At 41.9% G+C, this 21032-nt stretch overlaps 1 protein-coding gene and 1 pseudogene across 1 annotated transcript; one reads left to right on the top strand and one right to left on the bottom strand.

Annotated features, from left to right (window-relative positions):
- Positions 1–7928: 7928 nt before the first annotated feature.
- On the bottom strand, positions 7929–10698 carry LOC147457212 (serine/threonine/tyrosine-protein kinase HT1-like). The gene is made up of 3 exons (XM_086512171.1): positions 9447–10698; positions 8798–9253; positions 7929–8404 (listed from the first exon to the last, which is right to left on the bottom strand). Exons 1-3 carry the CDS (start codon positions 10041–10043, stop codon positions 8213–8215), a joined length of 1245 nt encoding a protein of 414 aa, XP_086368297.1. The 5' UTR covers positions 10044–10698; the 3' UTR covers positions 7929–8212.
- LOC147457211 (uncharacterized) overlaps positions 10379–21032 on the top strand; it is an 83790-nt pseudogene continuing 73136 nt past the window's right edge.

Raw genomic sequence — 21032 nt, 5'->3', positions numbered from 1 at the left:
GCTAGGCATATCCTCCTCTTGCAAGAAACCTCGCTTCACATCTCATTAAAACGAACCATAGATTCCTTGCCACAGCCGTGCTCAACATATCCTGCAGCAAACCCGCTGTAGGAGACCACATCCTTGCCACAGCTAAGTTAGGCCTATCCTACAATCAACATGTCCCAAGAGGCAACATTTTAGGAAAAAATCCCATCAAGAAAGTCTTTTGTGCTATTATACAGGCACCACATTTGGCATACATATCAACAAGAGCATTGCCATGCACATGTTTCTCCAATAGCCCCTGACTAAAAAGGTGATTGTATCTGAAGAAAGACCTTTCCTTCACGTCTGGTAAAAACATCTCAGTGGTTCCTTGCCATAGCCATGTTGGGCATATCTTGTGAAAACATCTTAGCCACGAAGAAAGGTCTTTCCTTGGCATCTGGTGAAAACATCTCAGTGCTTCTTTTCCACATCCATGTTGGGCATATTTTGTAGCGAATACATTCCAAGAGACAACATTTTGGACAGAAATCCCATCAACAACTTTATGCACTTTCATAAGGGCCCTACACTTGACATACATTTATCGACCAAAGCATTGCCAAGCACATGTTTTTCCAACAACTTCTAAGTAGAAATCTCATCATGAATTTTCTTCCCCATGTGTAGATCTTACAGAAGGCTAGAGGCCTTCAAGTTGCAAGCATAGGAGATTTCATTTGAAGAGAGGCCTTCCCCTTGCATATGGTGAAAACAGCCCAACCTTCCTTGCCACAGTCATGTTCATGTTGGGCATATTTTGTGCCTTCGTGAAACAACCCACAACACAGGGTTTTAGTCCAAAAAAGAAATGAAAAACTTGTTGCTATTGAACCCTCATCATGCTCTTCATGTCTATGCTTGAGTTGTGCAATGAATATTTCTTCTTCACTAGATCATGCCACAACCATGTTGCAAAAGCATGTGTATTAATCGTCCTATGGGCCCAAAATCGATAATGCTTACGCGATATTCATCAACCACAAATATTGACATGTCTAGAGTTTCTTGCATGCAATCTTGTTGCTTTGAGTTTGCTTGAGTTTTTGGCTCTTGTGTTATTTGCGTTGAGTTTTCTGTGCTCTGTGTTGCTTTGCTCTGGCGTTTAGATTAAGACAGGTAGCCATTAGGAACTTTATGTGCTTTCATGAGTACGTCACAATCCGCATACATATTAAATAGAGTATCGCCAAGCACAACATCTTTCTCTAAGAGCACCTAACTTGAAATCTCCTCGTGAATTCTCTCCCCCATGTCGAGGTGTTGTATAAGGCCACAAGCCTTCAAGGTGCAGTCATAGCATCCATTAAATGTAGCACACTGCTTCCTTTCCACATCCATAATGGGCATCTTGCAATCAAATCACTCCAAGAGATGACATCCCAAAAAAGAACTGCATGCACAAGCGGGCCACTATTACTATTGGACAGGGCTGTGTTGTTGACAGGGCATCGTTGAATTTTTTATGCGACAAAATAAGCTCGGCTATTAAAATAGACCAGATCTTCCTCATCACAGCCATGCTCAGCATATCCTGCAACCAACTCGCTCTAGGAGACCACATCCTTGCCATAGCTAAGCGCAAGGCCATGGCTATGGTAGGTGATGACGAGGAGCTGTGGCTATCTTGAGAGCATGTCGAGAAGGAAAGGAGTGAGCAAGAAGAGAGACTCAACAAAAATAACACGCTACATCAATTTGTTTTAGAAAAATTTACATATATGTAGAGTTGAAAAATTACCATGCAAAAACTCCACTGCCCTTGCCTTCATTCTATAGAGCCTATTCCCACGGATACAAGGCTTGAAACCCAACAATCCCCCCCTCAACCCCAAACTATATTGACCATTCGCATGATACTTTGAGTTTTTGGTGTACTCGTCAACCGTGAATTTTAGATTCTCTCAACCACATGGATCTGAGTTTATTCTTTTTGAAGCATTTATTGGAGGGATGATTCATCTTACCGCAGTGAATACAAGGATTTTTTTTTAAACAATCCTTCGTTTGATGATTGTTGCACCCACATATGACACAAGATCTGGTACTATCGGATGGTCTGGTGGAAGCTGAGGTAGAAGCACAATTACTAATTGCATATGCACTAAGAATAATGGAAGAACTGGCATGGGATACTCTTTTTCCTTCTTCCTGCAAAACATTAATTATACCATCCAAAGAGGGCAGCGGATCTTTCTCTTTTAAAACAGTGACAATTTGATGGAATTCATCAAGAAAGCTTTTTAGCAAACAGCTGTAAGTTCTTGATCTAGAACTGTGGCTTCAACATATGCAAGTTGATTTTTGATACTCTTCAGTCTATTAGCTAAAGATGTTATGTCTTCGGTAGCACACATAGTAAGAGAGTATAACTCCATTTTTAAATTCATTGTGGAATATTTCGCTTTAGCACCAAAGAGTGTCTCTAGCTCTATCCAAGCTGCACTTGAAGAATTGATATCATTCAAATAATGAATAAAGTCGTCTTCCAGAGATGTTAGAATATTATCTAATGCTTTCTCGTCCTTGCGTTGTTGCTGGGCAAATAATGCTCTGGTAACTGCAGTCATTGTGTTTGGTTCGTCTGTTGAAAGAGGTTTCACGACACTCCATAGATTTTTTCGCATCAGATAACCCTTTACCTTTATTTTCCAAGTGTGAAAGCCAGATCTGTTGAATTTGTCAACTTTCGATGCCATATTGAAGTCTGTAAGAAGTCTAGTTAGGAGGGCTATTGTTGGTTATTGCACCATCTTGCAAAACGTGTTTGTCTTTGTCTTCGTGTTTATATGCTGAGAGGTTGTCAGCATCAATGCTCAAGTACCACTTTGTCGCCTACATTAATTGCCTTTGACAAGCTAAACAAGTAGCTATGTAGGCCAATTTGCAGCAGCTTAATCTCTGCACAACGTTTCAATAGGTTGCTGCAGCGTTGAGTTTACCCTCACCGGATTCAATCTTGGCAGGCAGTGTTCCAAAACGCTATGTAGAGAGGACTCCTTGCCTTGCTTGCCGAAAGATACCCACCTGTGAATGACGGCGTTTCAAAATGCCCTCATGTTGTTCCCTAGCCAACCTCCGTGTTGCCTTCTAACCGACATCACCTAGAGCTCTACAATGCTAGCCACAAAGATGGCATTTTGAGATGCACCACACCACGCCTGCAAAGACTGTATGGTGCTCTGATACCTCTTTGTAAGGACACGGCTTGGCGGGTGACAAGGAGGAGCCAAGGCTACCTTGAGAGCGTGCAGGAAGCAAAGGAGTGAACGAGAAGAGAGACTTCAACAAAAATAACACGCTACATCAATTTGTTTTAGAAGATTTACATATATATAGAGTTGAAAAATTGCCATGCAAAAACTTCCACTAAACTGCCCTTGCCTGCATGCTATAGAGCCTATTCCCATGGGTAGAGGGCTTGAAACCCAACACTAAGTTAGGCATATCCTATAATCAACCAGTCACAAGAGGCGACATTTCAGACAAAAAGCCCATCAAGAAAGTCTTTTCTTGCTTTCATATGGGCACCACATTTGGCATACATACCAACCAGCACATTGCCACGCACATGTTTCTCCAACAACCCACCAACAGCTCCTGACTGCATAGGTGATTGCATTTGAAGAAAGGCCTTTGCATATGGTAAAAACATCTTAGTGGTTCCTTGCCACATCCAGCATATCTGGTGAACACATCTTAGCCATGAAGAAAGGCCTTTCCTCCGCATCTGGTGAAAACATCTTAGTGATTCTTTGCCACAACCATGTTGGACATATCTTGCAGTGGATACATTCCAAAAGACGACATTTTGGACCAAAAACTTATCAAAAACTTTATGCGCTTTCATAAGGGCCCCACATTTGACATACATATATCGACCAAAGCATTGCCAAGCACATTTTTTTCCAATAACCCATAAGTAGCAATCTCATCGTGAATTTTCCTCCCCATGTGTAGATCTTGCAGAAGGCCAGAGGCCTCAAGGTCCAAGCATAGGAGATTGCATTTAAAGAGAGGCCTCCCTTTGCATATGATGAAAACAGCATGGCCTTCCTTGCCACGTCCATGTTCACGTTGGGCATATCATACGCCTTTGAGACACAACCCACAACACAGACTTTTAGTCCGGATGAAAGAAATGAAAAACGCACTGCTAGTGAACCCTCATCATGCTCTTTGTGGAATAATGCTTCTTCTCTAGATCATGCCACAGCCATGTTGCACATGCATGTGGATTAACCGTCTTGTGGACCCAAAATCGATGATGCTTACAGGATATTCATCGCCCACAAATATTGGCATCTTTGGAGTTTCTTGCATGCAATCTTGTTGCTCCGAGTGTGCATGAGTTTTCAGCTCCTATGTTATCTGTAATGAGTTTTATGTGCTCTAATACGAAGAGAGGATGCCATCAGGCACTTTATGTGCTTTCATATGGACATCACAATTGGTATACATATCAATTAGAGTACCGTCAAGCACATCTTTCTCCAATAGCCCTTGACTTGTAATCTCCTGGTGAATTCTCTTACCCATGTCGACCTGTTGCGTAAGGCCACATCTTCCTTGCCACATCCATAATGGGCATCTTGCAATCAAACCACTCCAAGAGATGACATCCCAGAAAGAAATTACACGAGCGAGCGGGCTGCTGCATTGCCACAAAATAAGCTAGATGATTTTATTTTATGTGTATTTTGAAATGGGATGATGGGATCTATCGCTAGCGAAGCAACACCATGCTATCCTTGGTTTCACAATATTGGCTTCGTCTTTTTTTTTTGGGTTGATACCGTATGGTGAGCTCCCAATATTTTTAGGAGCATGCGCAGTGCGTGCCCTCATAGAAACACATCCTCTCTCTCTCTCTCTCTCTCTCCCCCGCCCCGCCCCGCCCCGCCCCCCTTCCCACCCACAAACAGTCACAAGCAAGGAGAGAAAGCTAGCAAAAGACTACTCGGCCATCACTATCCTCTCAACTTTCAAGGATTGCAGGATAAGAGAAAGCAAGCACAGGACTCTTCAACATCCCCACGGCGAACTCTGCGAATGCTCTCAACTCGGAAGGCCAACTTGTGAACACTCATCTCTCTCATTGTTCGTGATGCAAGCGCCATCCTGTTTTCACAATATTTTTCACATTGTGACTTACCTCAACATCATGAGCTTCTGTGAGGGAGGTGCCGCATACGTGGCTAGGTACGATTGGGGGCAGGGGACCGCCGGCCCGGTGGTCCCCTGCCCCCAATCGTACCTAGCTAGGTATGCAGTGCGTATCGAGCAGAAGCTCATGATGTTATGCATTGTATGAAAAACATTGAGAAAGACTCTGTTTTCCTACATGAGAAAATTTCTGGATCTTCTTGTGCATACTCCCACCCACCATGGCAATCGAAAGCGAGCAAGAAATCTCTACCTCATCTACAAATTTATACGACCCGATCCTTGCCACCCTCACACTTCCTACCCTTCTTGATGATCTCCCTCCAGATGTTCAAACCCGCCTCACCTATCACTTCAGAAGACTCTCCCCCCATTGCTCTGCTTGTGGCTCCTGTACCCATGTCCGCTTTCGTTACTTCAATAACAGCAACAAATCATTGAACTTACAACCTAGATACCAGTGCAAACATCCCTCTCATGCTAGAAAAAATGGGATCACCTTTACATTCAATAAGAAACTTCAGACCCACAAAATGACACGTCTTGAACATGCAGTGCAAAGAATAAACCAAAGGAAGAAGGGGCGAAAATCAGAATCCCCCAAAGAAGAGCAAATCCCAAGCAGAGGCCCACATTTTCATCCAGAACACATAAACATTTCAACTAGTTATCTTCCATCAATGCAGAAATCAGATTTCTTTTTGGACGATTGCTTTCCGGAAGGACAAGGGACCATCCTCGACGGACTAACGAAAGAGATGAGAGACAAAAAACCATTCTACGAATTGTTGCTATCAACACCTCTTGATGAGGATGTTTATATTTGCAACATATCAGAGGAATTCACACTCTTTGATGGTCTCTTGATGATGTTTAATTTAGGGCATAATCAAGGTCATCAATGTAAGCCGTAACAATCGGGACTAACCCCATAACATTCAGGGTTCTGTAACCCCGCAATAGTAGGTGTTTATGGTGTATATATAACAATGTGGTCCTACCAATGCCGAATCCACAAGGGGGCTCAACTATTACCATTGCTAAAAGGTTGGCTATGACTTAGATGTGATATATGTACATTTTAAATGTTCATCCAACCAGTTGGCTAAGGCTTCGTGACAAGTATCTATATATACAGATTCACGTCTAGCCAACGTTCAGAAAGCTGTTTGTACAACGTATACTTTATTTGCGGAAAACAGAGGTTATGCTTCTAGATGTTTGATGGGATAAAGTCATCATGTATCTGCTAGTCATGGTATGTAAAGAGAGTTTTCATAACCTCAACAAGTACATGAGATGGCTACTTAAAACGCTGCTAGGATCATGCAAGGAGAAAATATGTAGGGCTACATTCCTTTCATTGTTTGTAATAAGGATCATCGGGAAACAATTGGTGAATATGCCAAGAATGTTGTGCTTTCAGGTTAGATCTAGGTAAAACTCTTGTTATGAACACTCTTAGCCTTTTGTCAACACACCGAACATCTTTGTTCATGCACGAAAGAACGAGGGCATGCAGACTACGTTTGCAAAAGCCACATCGAGATCATAAGCCAACCACTTATCAAATACCTTAAAATCGTAGCCCATAGTCAGCACAAGTGTCTCCATTCCAGCATAGAATAAAAATAGATGCAATCTACCTTTTGTGATGGGGACATCAAGATAACCCACTGGTTGTGTGACAAAAAGGTGGTTCATAACAAAAAATTGAAAAGCCTCAAAAACCTAAAACTATGGTAGCTTGTTAGTGTGATGGGATTTGTTTCACTTGATCATTGAAATAGTTCACCTGTCCAAACCTGCTATTATATGTTTCATGGTGATCCTTTGTTGTTTGGATAATCCTTACTACATACAATGGAAGAAACACAGCTCTAGTTTTACGTGCTCATTGCTCACCAGTGAAGTGGCCAATAGTAAATTTCCTTCTGCGCATAAATGGAGACATTTGATCTGTAGATAAAATGTTCTCTACACAGCATGATTTGGCTTTTCTGAATGTTTGCCTAAAACACACTCAGCATGTTGTAAGACAAAATGTTCCCTTCACAACATGAGTTGGCTTTTCTGAATGTTGCCTAAAACACATTCAGCATGAATGGAGACGTTTGATCTGTAGACAAAAATGTTCTCTTCACAACATGAGTTGGCTTTTACGTTGCTAACTACATAGAATCAATGGAGCTAAGAAGGTGTTTATTCACTGAGCTGTTTTCTTACGATTACATTCATACGTTCTGTAGTTAAACGCCCTTGAAAATTAGTGTTAGGAAACTGATTGATTGTAAACAACGAGGACCACCTTAACTCCTTAGCCCTAGATCAACAATTCGAGGGAAATGTAAATAACCAGGGAACACAGTCCAACTTTGTACAAAGGACATCGAGATAAACCCAACACTGGTTATGAACAACAAACACCTTCACAGCCCTTTGTAAACAAGACACATGTCTCCGTGCAGAACCATGGATTGTACTCTACATTAGTGAAAACAACAGCCCTTTCAGAAGGCCATAAAGCCAGAATGTCCAGCCTCGACGATATCCCCAAAACTCGCTATACATTACTGTTTTCCTTCTCAAAAGCATGTGTTATAAAGCACCTCACGCAGGGAAAGTAGAGGCTTCTGCACACTCTTTGGGCGTGGGGGGGGGGGGGGGGGGGGGGGGGGGGGACTCAGCCAGTCTGGAGAAATGCTGAGAAATCAAGAAATGACCATTCACATCCCTAGCGTACAAATTTAGTGGCATAAACAACATTCAATTTGGCCCGGGAAGATTGAAAAAATTTAGTTAGATTTCAGAGTTGCCAACCAACTGCTCAATCAACCCTCTGATGCATCTTACTTGAGAGGGAGATGGCAGACAATCTGGTTGGCATGAAAATCCAAGTTAGAAAAACTTTCTACATTCATGACTGCCTTTCAATCATGTAAATGGCAAAACATAATCAGGGGTCTCTATGAGACATGTAGCCTAATCCAAACTTGCCTTGCAAAAAGAGGTCGCAAAATTACAAATGCGCCATTTGCAAAAAAAAATTGGGTCCATCCATTGGACCACACTGGAGGGAAGATTGGAAATCCTTAAGGGCTTTCACTATCTGGCTGAATTCTGGTCGTTTGGCCGGACTGGTCGACCAGCACTTCTTCATGAGCTTAGCTATTTCTTTAGGGCAGTGAGGAGGAACAGCCGGCCTTGAGTTCTGGTCAAATATCAACAAAACAAAGAGCGTCATACTTCTGTCTTTAGACCCATTCACCTGTTAACAGCATGCTAGAAGACAACAGAAACATGCTTTATATGCATAGTATTGACTAAATACTACGGCATCCCCACTAACGTGGATTTAGACATAGGTACCAGTAAATGCTCACACATGTCATACATCAGCACAAAGATCCACATACTCACTCTCTGTCATAATGAGGCCTAGCACTAAAAGAAGCATTAAAAAGAGAAAAAAAATGCACAAAAATAAGGTGATTATTAGGGCATACGCACCACAGAATACAGAAACAAGTTACTCTACACAAGCAAATTGTGCATGTGCCGAAGAGCAAGGAAATAGCAAGCATCCAATCTTAATGAGTATTACCTTCTGTGAAACCGCAAAGGCGGCTTGAACAGGAGTCATGTCCTCGTAAGGAGTTAGACATGTCAAAAGTTCCCACAGGACAATAGCGAAGCTGTAAACATCAACTTTCCTTGAGCATGGCTTCTCTTTGATCATCTCCGGAGCCATCCACCGACAGGTGCCGGTGTAGCCTTTCATGCTATCTTTGTGACTTTCAAGACAAGAAACCCCAAAATCCGCAACTTTGATGTGCAGATCTTCAGTCATGATGAGATTGTCTGACTTGAGATCCCTATGTATTATGCCCTGTGAATGTAAATATTCCATTCCGCTCGCTGTGTCGATAGCCATGCGAGTGACCAGCTCTATAGGAAGCGAATAAGGCTCGGACTTATGCAGAAATGTCTTCAAAGATCCTCCTGGCAAATACTCGGTTATGACGCAAAACACAGGTGGCTTTTTGCATGCCGAAACAAACTGCAAAGGCACCATTCCAGTCAATCCACCAACTCTCTCTCTCTCTCTCTCTCTCTCTCTCTCTCTCTCTCTCTCTCTCTCTCTCTCTCTCTCTCTCTCTCTCTCTCTCTCTCTCTCTCTCTCTCTCTCTCTCTGTGTGTGTGTGTGTGTGTGTGTGTGTGTGTGTGAGAGAGAGAGAAGTTACAGCACTTACTTCGAGAATGTTGCGGTGGTGAAGCCGAGACAACAAGGCCACTTCATGACAAAACTGTTGATCAAGGCGGGCTGCAACCGCCTCATCTTCTGGAGGAGGCATGATAAGCTTTACCGCAACAGCCTGCTGCTTGTAGAACCCATGGTAGAGCCTGCTGTAAGATCCTGATGCGAATTTCTGCCCAAGTAAGAGCTCAGAGAGATCAGTCATGTAATGATCAGGAACGTTACCACTGAGAACAGGGACCGCATCCTCTTTGCCGCCTCCATCGAGGTAATGCGACCAAGAGGTCACTCGGCTAAACGTCTTCTTCGAATGTTGTCGCTTCAAAGCCTTTGGGCTCTCAGGTTGCTGCCTCTTTCCATCTGCAGACCTCTTAGAACTGCTTGATTTTGAGAGATTACATGAACTCTTGGACTCCTCGTCTACAACCATGGACTTGTCACCTCCCCAAAAACAACCCAAGGTGTGGCTATATCGTAAAGCAGCCTTCTTGCACAATGACTGCAAGGCGCGACAAACAATGCTTCCGCCGGTTGAAGATTGCGCAAGCTTTGCCTCATAAGTTAGCCACGAGAGATCTTCACCTATGTCCATACCTGAATGAAAACCCTAACTTCTTTTGACTTTTGCAAGACTACAAAAAGGCTGTGTGCGCACAAATCTCCCAGAATGCATCTTCAGGCAATGCAGGCATCTGATTGTGGCTAGGGAAAACCTCACCAAGGTACATTGTGAAATAAAAGCCCATGAGCGCAGTGGAGAGGGGCATCAGACCCCAACTATTGTAGTCAGAGCTGTACTGTATGCGAGCATGCCCACTTATCCGCAGGAGGCAAACCTTGCCCTTGCTCTGTGTTTCCTAGATGAAGGTCCCTTCTCCGCAGTAGGCACCTGCCCTTGCTCTGCGTTTTCTTCTACACAGATGGCCTATGGAGATGAAACGCCTTTCTCCGCAGCAGGCGCACCTTGCCGTTGCTCTGCCTTTACGTCTACACAGATGGGCTGTAGAGATAAAGCTCGAAGTCGAAGCTGGGGAATTTGAGGAGGGCAGAAGACCAGGTGGTGGCGATGAAACTCGTGCAATGTTGGATCTGTTTGCAGATACTGCGGGCGTTGGCGCGGAGGTAAAGATGTGGGTGCACCGTGCACGCACGCAAAAGCTTCCTCTCTCTCTCTCTCGCTCTCTCTCGCTCTGTGAGGCTGTGAGCTGCCTCGTCGGCTCTTCTCCCTTTAGCTTTCCTCTCCCCAAAATTTCGGAAAGCCAGAATTATAAATATGAGCTATGTATCCGACTTTTTTGCATATCGTAATCCGTATGCACGATTCGTATAACCGAGCTTCCAATCAAGCGTTTGTTCACGCCAACCTGGTCTTACATAGGCCCCAGAAGCAAAAGTGTTTATGGGCCAACCATAAGGGTGCCTCCGCACAGGCAGGTTTAACCACAGCCTGCTGACGCAAGCTAACTATGCCCTCCTTGTTCAACTCTGCCAAAAACGGCAGAGTTGGAGATCGTGAGCTCTACCCCTGCCTCCTACAGCGAGTAAATGGTCTGTGCACAAAGCTGCTCCCACTTCTATTAGTTAAAGGCCAAAATTTATCACGCACGATAGGGGTAGCACCCCTGCCTGTGCGAATCTGCTCTAAACTTAACATAATTTGTAACTTGGCACTACCTTTCGAAAGAAAGGAAGGGTGTATGTCGGGGGAGTTTCAACCCATGTACAGCAATTCAAATTCTAGAAGGTATGTTTTATTTTCTTCTCTTTAATTCATAAGGTAACGGGGCCAAAATAGTGGCGGCCCCCAACTGCAACACGCTTAACCGTCAATGATGAAACACTCGACTCTGCAATCATACAACTGCAAAACAGGAAGATGGTTGAGGTGCATGCCTCGCTGCGCTCAGATCCCGAGTTCGAAGGCGTGTTGTTACTGACCCTCGCATGCCACAGTACTCTACTGTGCCAATTTTGCAAATCAAGTGCGAGCTTGCAGCGAAGGTGAGAGCAGATCTTTTCGTGCATGCTTTATCGGATTGGAATGAAGGCAAAAATGCACACGACTTGGCTCATACCTCTCGAATGGAGGAATCTGCTCTTTTTCGATATCGTGCCATAGTATTGTCCCCTCTACCCTAATCGTTTCTTTTTCTCCTCCTCCTCTTCCTCCTCCTCCTCCTCCTCCTCTCTCTCTCTCTCTCTCTCTGCAATGAAAGGCAGTGCCAATGTTTATCTACAGACGCCTTGTTAATTTTGGCCTCTCGCAATTCTCTCACTAAACAACCCGAGTCAAACAAGGAACACTTCGTTCATGCATCTATTGCTTATACGGCCTTTTTCGATAGCAAATTATATCTAAGCTCCAAAAAGGCCCTAGCCACCCGCTTTATATACTTTCGAGGAAAACGCCATGAAACAATGATGTCCATCAGTCCATGGGATAGCTCGGACCAAGAGCGCATCAACGACTTCATATGACCATGCAAGTTCCACACTCGACATACATAGTGATTGACTTGTCGAATATGTATCCTTCTCACGCAAACCATAGTCCACCCTATCTGCTTTTTCCATCATACCACGTGCCTTCAAGATGGTAGCACAAGTGATCGCATTTGGAGAATGGCCCTCTCTTGCAGCCAAGAAAACAACATGGAGCTTCCTTGCGGTGACCTCATGAATATGTTCCAATACATCCAATCGAAGAGATGACCTCTCATACCAGAAGATTGCCAATGACTTTTTGTAGTCTAGCAAAGTACCCCACAATCAGCCTACATACGGACCAATAGAGCTTCTTTGCCCTACCCATCTATACTAAGTATAATGGGGGGAGGGATTTCGGGGCCCCCTCCCTGCCACGTGTCAAAATCTCCTTCAAGCGACAGGTGTGGCCTGCAGCTCCAGGAGCTCAACGATACACACACACACACACTACAAATACTTCTCTTTAAGATAGTATTTTAAATAGTGACAAATTAGTGAGGTAAAAAAAAAGACATTGACAATAGCGTAGTTCTTCATGTCGGGCCACACCTATTGGTTATATCTAGCAATTAATGCATTCCAACATACCACATCTTCTTCTTCTTCTTTTGAAGAGAGTGGAATTTGATTAAAGAGATCACCGAGAAAGGGATACAATGAAAGAGAGGGGGGGGGGGAGGAGGGGGGGTTAGCCCCATTACAAAAATTAAAGAGACAATAGCTCTTTCATTCTAAATCTATTGGCTTGGTAGTAGAGTGGCACAACCTTATTCCACTGTTGCCACTTGGTACATTTTTGGATACAAGACACACATGCACATTCATAAGGGGCATCTATAGCTCTATTACATAATTGAAGTGTTGACTGCAGGTAGATCATACTTAAGAAGGGTCATAGGAAAGAAGGAAGTGTGCCGAAAAACTGAAGCATTTCTCTAGAGCCATATGAACCAAAGGATGAAACCTCTCTAGATATTCCATGGGGGGGGTATCCAAACCCTTGCATTTGCCCAGCAAAAGATCCTTGAAGTCCAAAATCTTGCGAATTATTTTAGAGAATGACAGATTGAAGAAATTGATTTATAAATTTGTTATCCTTGCAGTTGAACTAGATGTGAGCACAATCTTAAGCATATATATTGCATATGGTGCAAACACCACGGTTCTCTGTCTCCAGTCTAGATGCATTGATGAATGATGAGCCACATTAGCGTGTTGTGTCTATGGGATGTTGGGTAAGCCCATAGACATTTAAACCTGTAGGACCATTGCTTAGAGCTCCAGCCTACCTTCCATAACTTGTTGAATCTTTGCTTAAAAGCATTTTCCACACCTCCTTTGGGGTGAAATTGCTTGTGAACCTGAGCAGCTATGTAAGATATTTTTCTTCAAACTTGGACAGGTTTGGCAGGTACCATGAACTTGCCCATGCACTTTTTGGCTCTTTCTTGTCACCATGCAGTGATGGAATATTCCCTTATTTGAGGTGATTTAAGTTGCCCATTTTCAACAATATCACTCCATACTCTTATTCCAGTCTTGAAGCATTTGTGCACTTTCCTACAAATTCCAACTTTAGCCTTACTTGCAAAACACCAAACCAGATGGAGTCTAATAGAAAGGACAAATGATAAGCAAGAAATTTCTTGGGAGATATCCAAGATGATTTGATAGTATTCCATACACTCCACCTTTTGCACACCAACTTGGAGCCATAAGGGATAAATGGGGCACTAGCAAGAAGGGATAATTGGTCCAATCTTTATAGTTTTGAAGCTTAAACTTATGTAGATCTCTTTTCAAGAGTAGTGCCCAGAAGTCGTTTGAATTTGCAACTCTACATATCCATTTTTTTACCATCTTGATTGACAAATACTCTTGTTTGAGGATGCAAAGACCTCCTTTCACTTTGGGTAAGCAGCAAATATCCCAGGGGACCTTGGAGACTTTAGGGTGGCCACTGTCTCCTCCCCATAAAAAGGTCCTAGCAAGAGAGGTCACTTGCTTCAATTGCTACTTAGTTGGACATCAACATGACAAAAAGTAGATTAAAGAAGGAAGCATATAGTGATTGAGTACAAATGCCCTAGATGATGCTGCCATTGTTTGATCTTTGTCTGAACTTGTCAACAATACATTCCCATGTTTGGCCAAAGGTGATCCTGAAGCCCATAGGGATACCCAGAAGTTTGAAAACCTGTCCATCCTTGATTTCCATGCAACCAGGTTCTAAGATAATCTAAGGCACCTGGCCCTTTGAAGACTTATAACCAGTCTTAGCATGATTAATGATAAATCCATTGGCCAGACAGAATGTATCCAAATAGGCCCAAAAGTTCTCCACTAAATCTTTGTCATTGGACGTTAAATAATTAGTATCATCCGCAAATTGCTACAAAACCAGATCTTTAGTTGCTCCAAGGATTTTGATGCCTTTCATAAGGCTATTTTCTAGGGCATCCTTCCATTATTCTTAGAGACGTCCACAGCTCATATATACTCTATCCAATCTTGCTGCTCTGTAATGGAATTGGCCTATTTAACTTGAGAGTAGAGGAAATTAATGAGAGTACTTTTGAGAAATAACTTTGTGAGCATAACAGGTGAACATAATTGAAGATAGCAACATAATCATAGCAATTAGTTAACTTGGCATGAACAATACTTTTGCAAGAGAGAGAATTTAGAGAACATGACAACACTTGAGGACCGGATTTATGTGGAGTCGGTCCCCCCTCCAATAGGCATTTGTATTATGATTTCTCCCATTAAGAGAGACTCGTTACAATACAGTCTTTGTGTTCCTTGTGACCTAGGTGATGCAATGAAGATGGAAAGCTTCATGCATCACAAACATAACATAAACTTGAAGAAAGCTTTAGCTATCCCAAGCCTCAGTCCCAAGACCTCAAACACCTTCGAAGGTGGAGAGAGCTAGTAGGGAATGAGGGTAGGGAAGAGGAAGAAGAAACATTTCGTAGGAGAAAGAATTAGTTCCTCACTTATCATAACTCTTGTTGCTAGCATACATAATAGCATAGTAATGAAGAAGAAGGATATGGCAAGCTTAAGCATTGAAGCATGGCTCTTGGTTGGATTTGCACTCCATAGCCAAGAGTGTTGGTGTAGGCTCTCAACCTCTACTTGCTTGGAGAGGGAGCTCTTGCACTTTGCATAGCACACAAGGAGAGTGTTTGTGAGTGTGTGTGGGTGAGTATACCCCCTAAGCAACCCCCTAGCTTGCTTGGGTCGACCCCCCCTTGTAGATCATGCTTGAAGCTCATTGGACCCCTCCAGGCCTAGCCAATCATAAGCAGGAGGCATTACAAGCAGTAGGGGTAGCCTTGAGACAAGTGTCCCCCTTTCCCCTTTGAGAGAGAGGGCTTGATAAATGCTAAATCAATTAATTAAATCTCCTAAATTACTATTGGACCCCTTGGATGGCCAACCAATAGGCTTCAGGCATCTCATGAAGGTAACATAGGTAGGGGCCTGACATGTGTCCCTGCTGCCTCTTCAAGCTTGGGCCTTCCTTGTGTGTGTGAGTGTGTGTTCTCTCTCTATCCCCTAGGAAAAGGGCTCGGCCCCCCCCTCTTGTAGGGATACTTTTGACTTTTGGTGCTCAAGCACCTTAGTCATCAAGCATGACAATGCACTTGAACTAGGGGTGTTCCCACAAGCATCTCAGGCAAGCATGTCAAAGCACCTCGAGCACCTTAATCAAGTAGAAAGTCAAGCACCTCAAGCATGTAGCAGGTCAAGCACCGCAAGCACCTTAATCAAGCACCTCAAGCATGACAAGCACCTCAAGCACGACAAGCACCTCGAGCTTGGGCCGGGTTCCCGCCTCAAGCTCAGCCCTAGCTTACCTAAGGTCAAAAGACTTTTACACACATTATTGGAGGTCTTCAATGAAGCTAACCCTAGGGTCTTATGCTCCATTAGTTAGCCTTGCTCTTTGATAGACCATCTCTCATTTGGGCCCCTTTACCATTGGCCCCGTGTTGAGATAGATCTATAAGCACATATCTATATCTTAACACTTGTTCCCGTTTATTCTCCCACATTAAGTGATCAATTTAATATGAGAAAATCATTTGGGTTGGTTAGATATTAGATTTCATGACATGCTCTGTAATAGCTTCCATGTTGCTTGGTGGTCCAAGTCATGCCAGTTTGTTCAAAGATATCCAAGAGATTCAACTTTGACATTGCCTTTTCCTAACTAGATTTTTCCTTTCCATTGATGGATTGCCCAAGTTGATTCCACATGTCTAGCAAAGACCACATCTTGAGAAGCTCACCAAAAAGTTTCTTTGTTTTCAAGAGTACACCACATTTGACATACATGGGTTGTTAGCATTGAAAACACTAACGTTTTTCTTGACAGCCTCTAACCCTTAATCTCACCATGCATATTGTCAACAATGTCGACTTCTTGCACAATACCACATATATTCAAGGTGCAAGCATAGGTGATTGCATCTAGAGACAGGCCCTTACTTCACAAATGATAAAACATCCTGGAGCTTCTTTACACGTGTTGACATAACTTGCAAAATCAAAGATCCCTGAGATAGCATAGATGGATGGAATCTCATTAGCACATTGTTGTGCTCCTTGCAAGTGCACCTTACCTGACAAACATATCGACCAATGTGTCCTCATCTTTGTCCTCCTCTTTGCATAACCTATAAACATTGCATCTCAAGAGATCATATCATGGATCAAAATCTCGTTATAATCCTAGAGGGTTCACTTATAGGAAATCATATATATCATGTACATTCTTAAAAAAAACCTTATGCTTACATGCTATGAGATAATAAAATGATCCCTTTTTCTTTTTCTTTTTTGCAAAACTCACAATTGTGAGTGATTGTGTCATAAAATCTAATATCTAACCAACCCAAAAGATTTTCTCATATTAAATTGATCATTTAATGTGGGAGAATAAATGGGAACAAGGGTTAGAATATAGATGTGTGCTTATGGATCTATCTCAACACGGGGCCAAAGTTAAAGGGTCCAAATGAGAGCCTTGGCATATCAAAGAGCAATGCCAACTAATGGAGCTTGAAAGACCTTAGGGTTAGCTTCATTAATGACCTCCAATGGTTAGTGTAAAAGTCCTTAGACCTTAGGCAAGCTAGGGTTGTGCTTGAGGTGGGAACCTGGCCCAATCTTGAGGTGCTTGTCATGCTTCTTGACTAAGGTGCTTGAGGTACTTAATGACTAAGGTGCTCCATGACTAAGGTGCTAGAGGGGATTAAGGTGTTCCAAAAAGTCAGAGCAAGGCCTACAAAGGAGGGGGCCATCCATGAGAGTAGGGGATGGGCTTGAGTGTCCACTCTCTCATCCAAAGGGCACCCCTTGCTCAAAGAGGCAAAAGGGACACATGTCAAGCCCCTAGCTAGGTTGCCCTCAGGGTGTGCCTAAAGACTATTGGTTAACCTCTAAAGGGGTCTAATGATAATTTAGCTAATTAAATTAATTGTTTAAGCATTTATCAAGTCCTCTCTCTCAAAGGGGAAAGGAGGACACTTGTCCAAGGACTACCCCTATTGCTAGTTATGACCCAGGCTTGTGATTGGCTAGGCTTGAGAGAGCCAATGAGCTTCCAGCAAGGCCAAAAAGAGGGGGTCAACCCAAGCAACTCGGGGGCTATCTTGGAGGGTATACTCTCCCACACACACACACTCTCTCTCATTGTGTGAAGTGAAAAGTGCAAGAGCTCCATCTCTTTCTCCAAGCTAGTTGAGAAGTTGGGAGACTACACCAACACTCTTGGCTATGGAATGCAAATCCAACCAAGAGCCATGCTTCAATGCTTAAGCTTTCCATCTTCTTCTTCATTATTACTATGCTATGCTATGCTATGCAATAAGAGTGATGATAAGTGAGAAACTATCTCTTTCTCGTATGTTACTTCTTCTTCTTCTTCCCTACCCTCATTCCCCGCTAGCTCTCTCCACCTTTGAAGGTGTTTGAGGCCTTGGGAATGAGGCCGAGGATGGTTAATGCTTTTACAAAGTTTATGTTATACCCGTGATGCATAAAGCTTTCCATCTTCATTGTATCACCTAGGTCACAAGGAACCCAAAGATTGTATTGTACCAAGTCTCTTATGGGAGAATCTATAATACAAAAGCCGGGGACTAGCTTCACATAAATCCGGTCCTCAACTATTGTCATGTTCTCTAATTCTCTCTTGCAAAAGTATTGTTCATGCCAAGTTAATTAAGTATAATGGTTGTGTTGCTACCGCTAATTAAGTTCACCCTCTATGTTCTCAAGTAGTCTCATAAAAATGCTCACTATAATTCTCTTAATTCCGCTCTTCTCAATGTTCATAGGCCATTTCCATTACAGGTTGTATTAGAATGTCAAAGAGAAAATTAAGCTCGTGTTGAGCCTTGAGGTATTGAAATTACATATAATTCAAACTGTTATCAAGAACGTTGTCAAGGGCTCGTCCAAATGGCACATGTCGCCCTAAACCAGTCATTCAAGTTGTGACTTTTACCTATCACACATATAAGCTTCTCACTTTCTTGTACAATCGTTGAGAAGCTAGCCACAGAAACTTACGAGTTTCTCCCAAAATGCTTTATAAGCCCCTTGAGTAAATATAATCTTCTAAAATTTTCAAATTTATACCAAGTAAAATACCCCTTATCTTGAACTCACATAGTACACTTACATTTTTGGAGGTGCAACATTAAAATCAAAAGTACACCACAATGAAATATATATTGCCCAGAGCATTGTCTGCTTTCTCATCATGAATTTTTTTGCCCATAACAACTTCTTACACAATGCAACATGCTTTCAAGATGCATGCATAGGTGATCTCATTTGGAGAGAGGCCCTTATTTTGAAGCTCATAAAAAGTGTAGTTCGAGGATATGTCTAATGGGAAGCTCATCAACACCTTGTTCTGCTCCTTCCAAGTGCATGCACTTGGCATATGTACTCGCAACACACTATTCCGACAATCATTATGTATATGATTGGGCATTCTTCTTATAGCACATGCTTTTAGTGAGCTCACTAAAAGAAGGTTCTAAAAGAGCCAAACGCTTCCTAGCCCATCCCTACTAGGTAGAGCCATTAATCAATGCATTCCAAGATACCACATCTAAGATAGGACGCTCAAAAAAAACTTTCGATGTTTTCTAGATTGTAACAAATTTGACACAAATGTGGATGAAAGGTTCTAACCCGTCAACTTACTAGGCCAAATTCTTTTCTTTTTGGGGGCAAAACTCACAAATTGTGAGTGGATTGTAAGAAACACATCATAATATTATAGAACCAACCTCAAGCTCGGATCGAGCCTTGAGGTACAAAAGTTTACAAGCTGGATGTTTATCGTCTCGCAGAGAGGCCTATCACCACCGAATGTGAACAAAATTTCTAAGCTTTACTTACTATCTGTTGACAACAAGGCATGAGTAGTCCTAGACTAATCATCCGAGTTTTGCTTGCGTCCGAGCATCCATGAGTTTTGTTTGAATGGAGCGCAATACTAGGCCAAATTCTTAACAATGCCCACGTCTTCGAGAATACCATATTCCTTTAAGGTGCAAGCATAGGTGATCACATCTATAGAGAGGCTCTTACTTTGCACCTTTAACACTAGTTTGATACCCAAACAGAACACTTAAGTGTCCTTGTTTTACAAATTTAAATTAAATGCTACTTGCATTAGATAACTTATTTAAGAAAACCCTTTTGATATGCTTAAATATGTTAGCAAGAGGGTCTTTTAAAAATATAACCTTGCATTTTAGAATCTACCATGATCAGGAACTATACTCATCAAGTTAACCCTCGTAAGACTGTGATTGATGGTTTGAAGAAATCGACTTTATAAGCTCAAGAAAAAATGAAGCAACCTTGTAAACTAAATTAGGTGTCTTTTCCACAATTTTGCTATAGATAATTGAAAGTGTTATGTGTTAAAAAATTGAGTTGGAAGTATATAAAATAATGAAAAGTTCTGTGTGTTTGATATAGCCATTTCAATCATATCGTTGTATACAAAATATGTTTTTGATGTATTTGTGAGTTTTAGAAAGTGATACATTGCTTACTCTTTCCATTGAGGACTCAAGGTGGCAAGTAGAAGGGCTTTGGTATGCAAACTGTATAAGAGAGAACTTTGATTTTTTCATTCTTGAGACATAAGCATTCAAAACCTCAAATAATATCAAACTTTCTATGTAGATCAACTAAATGTATCAAAGTACTTAGTACATACACAATTGGGGTGCCCAAAACCTTGGTTTTAATTTTATTATGGAGAACTCAAAATTTTCAAGATTTTTTGCACCATAAAAAATTCAAGATAGAGTTCAAGCAGCGAGATATAATTGAGTTGGGGAGCCCAAAAAATACGTATTTTCTCGGTTTCAACATATAAAGTCATTTGTAGTTGTCAAATTGCACTAAAATAACCCCAATTCCACCAGGGGACCTTTGGAAGACCAAAATTATGCTCTTATTCAACATGTGCTCAAGTATGAAATTATGTCTATAACTTGCGTGTGACTTGGAAACTTGTCTTTAAAGTGCATTCCATTGTTTTGTAACACTAAGTGCTAACACTTTTCTTTTATAAACATAAAAAGGGCCATCTCTACAAAAAGATATAAGAATCTTATGATTTTTTTTGGCAAAACAGCTTGAAATTTTAGTAAAATTTATGACTTAGAACTTACCAAAATTCTATCCGTACAGATTGTAGTTTGACATGTAGAAAACTCCACTGTTTGCTTTCCCTCATAATCAACCTATGCTAGAAGCAAGGTATAAAAAACTTTTCTAGCTTGACAAATAAATTACCAAAATTTGGAAAGAAAATAGGACACTTTAGTTTATTAGGACACTTAAGTGTCCAATTACAGAACTAGTGTTAAACAACACCTAGAACTTGGCCATGTCCATGTACTTTGTATCGGACAAAAGTTATGAGTACACAGGCTGTGCGTCTCTATATCCATAGCCTTTGAGCAACTCTCTTGAACTCTCATATCTAAAACAATAGGTCAATGTTTATCAAATCACCACCCAACCTTTTTATATATAT

Source organism: Adiantum capillus-veneris, chromosome 5, assembly GCF_014529385.1.
Source record: "Adiantum capillus-veneris isolate H3 chromosome 5, ASM1452938v2, whole genome shotgun sequence".
Lineage (NCBI taxonomy): Eukaryota > Viridiplantae > Streptophyta > Polypodiopsida > Polypodiales > Pteridaceae > Adiantum > Adiantum capillus-veneris.
The sequence above is the reverse complement of the archived record's forward strand: the minus strand, read 5'-3'. Positions and strand labels throughout refer to the sequence as shown.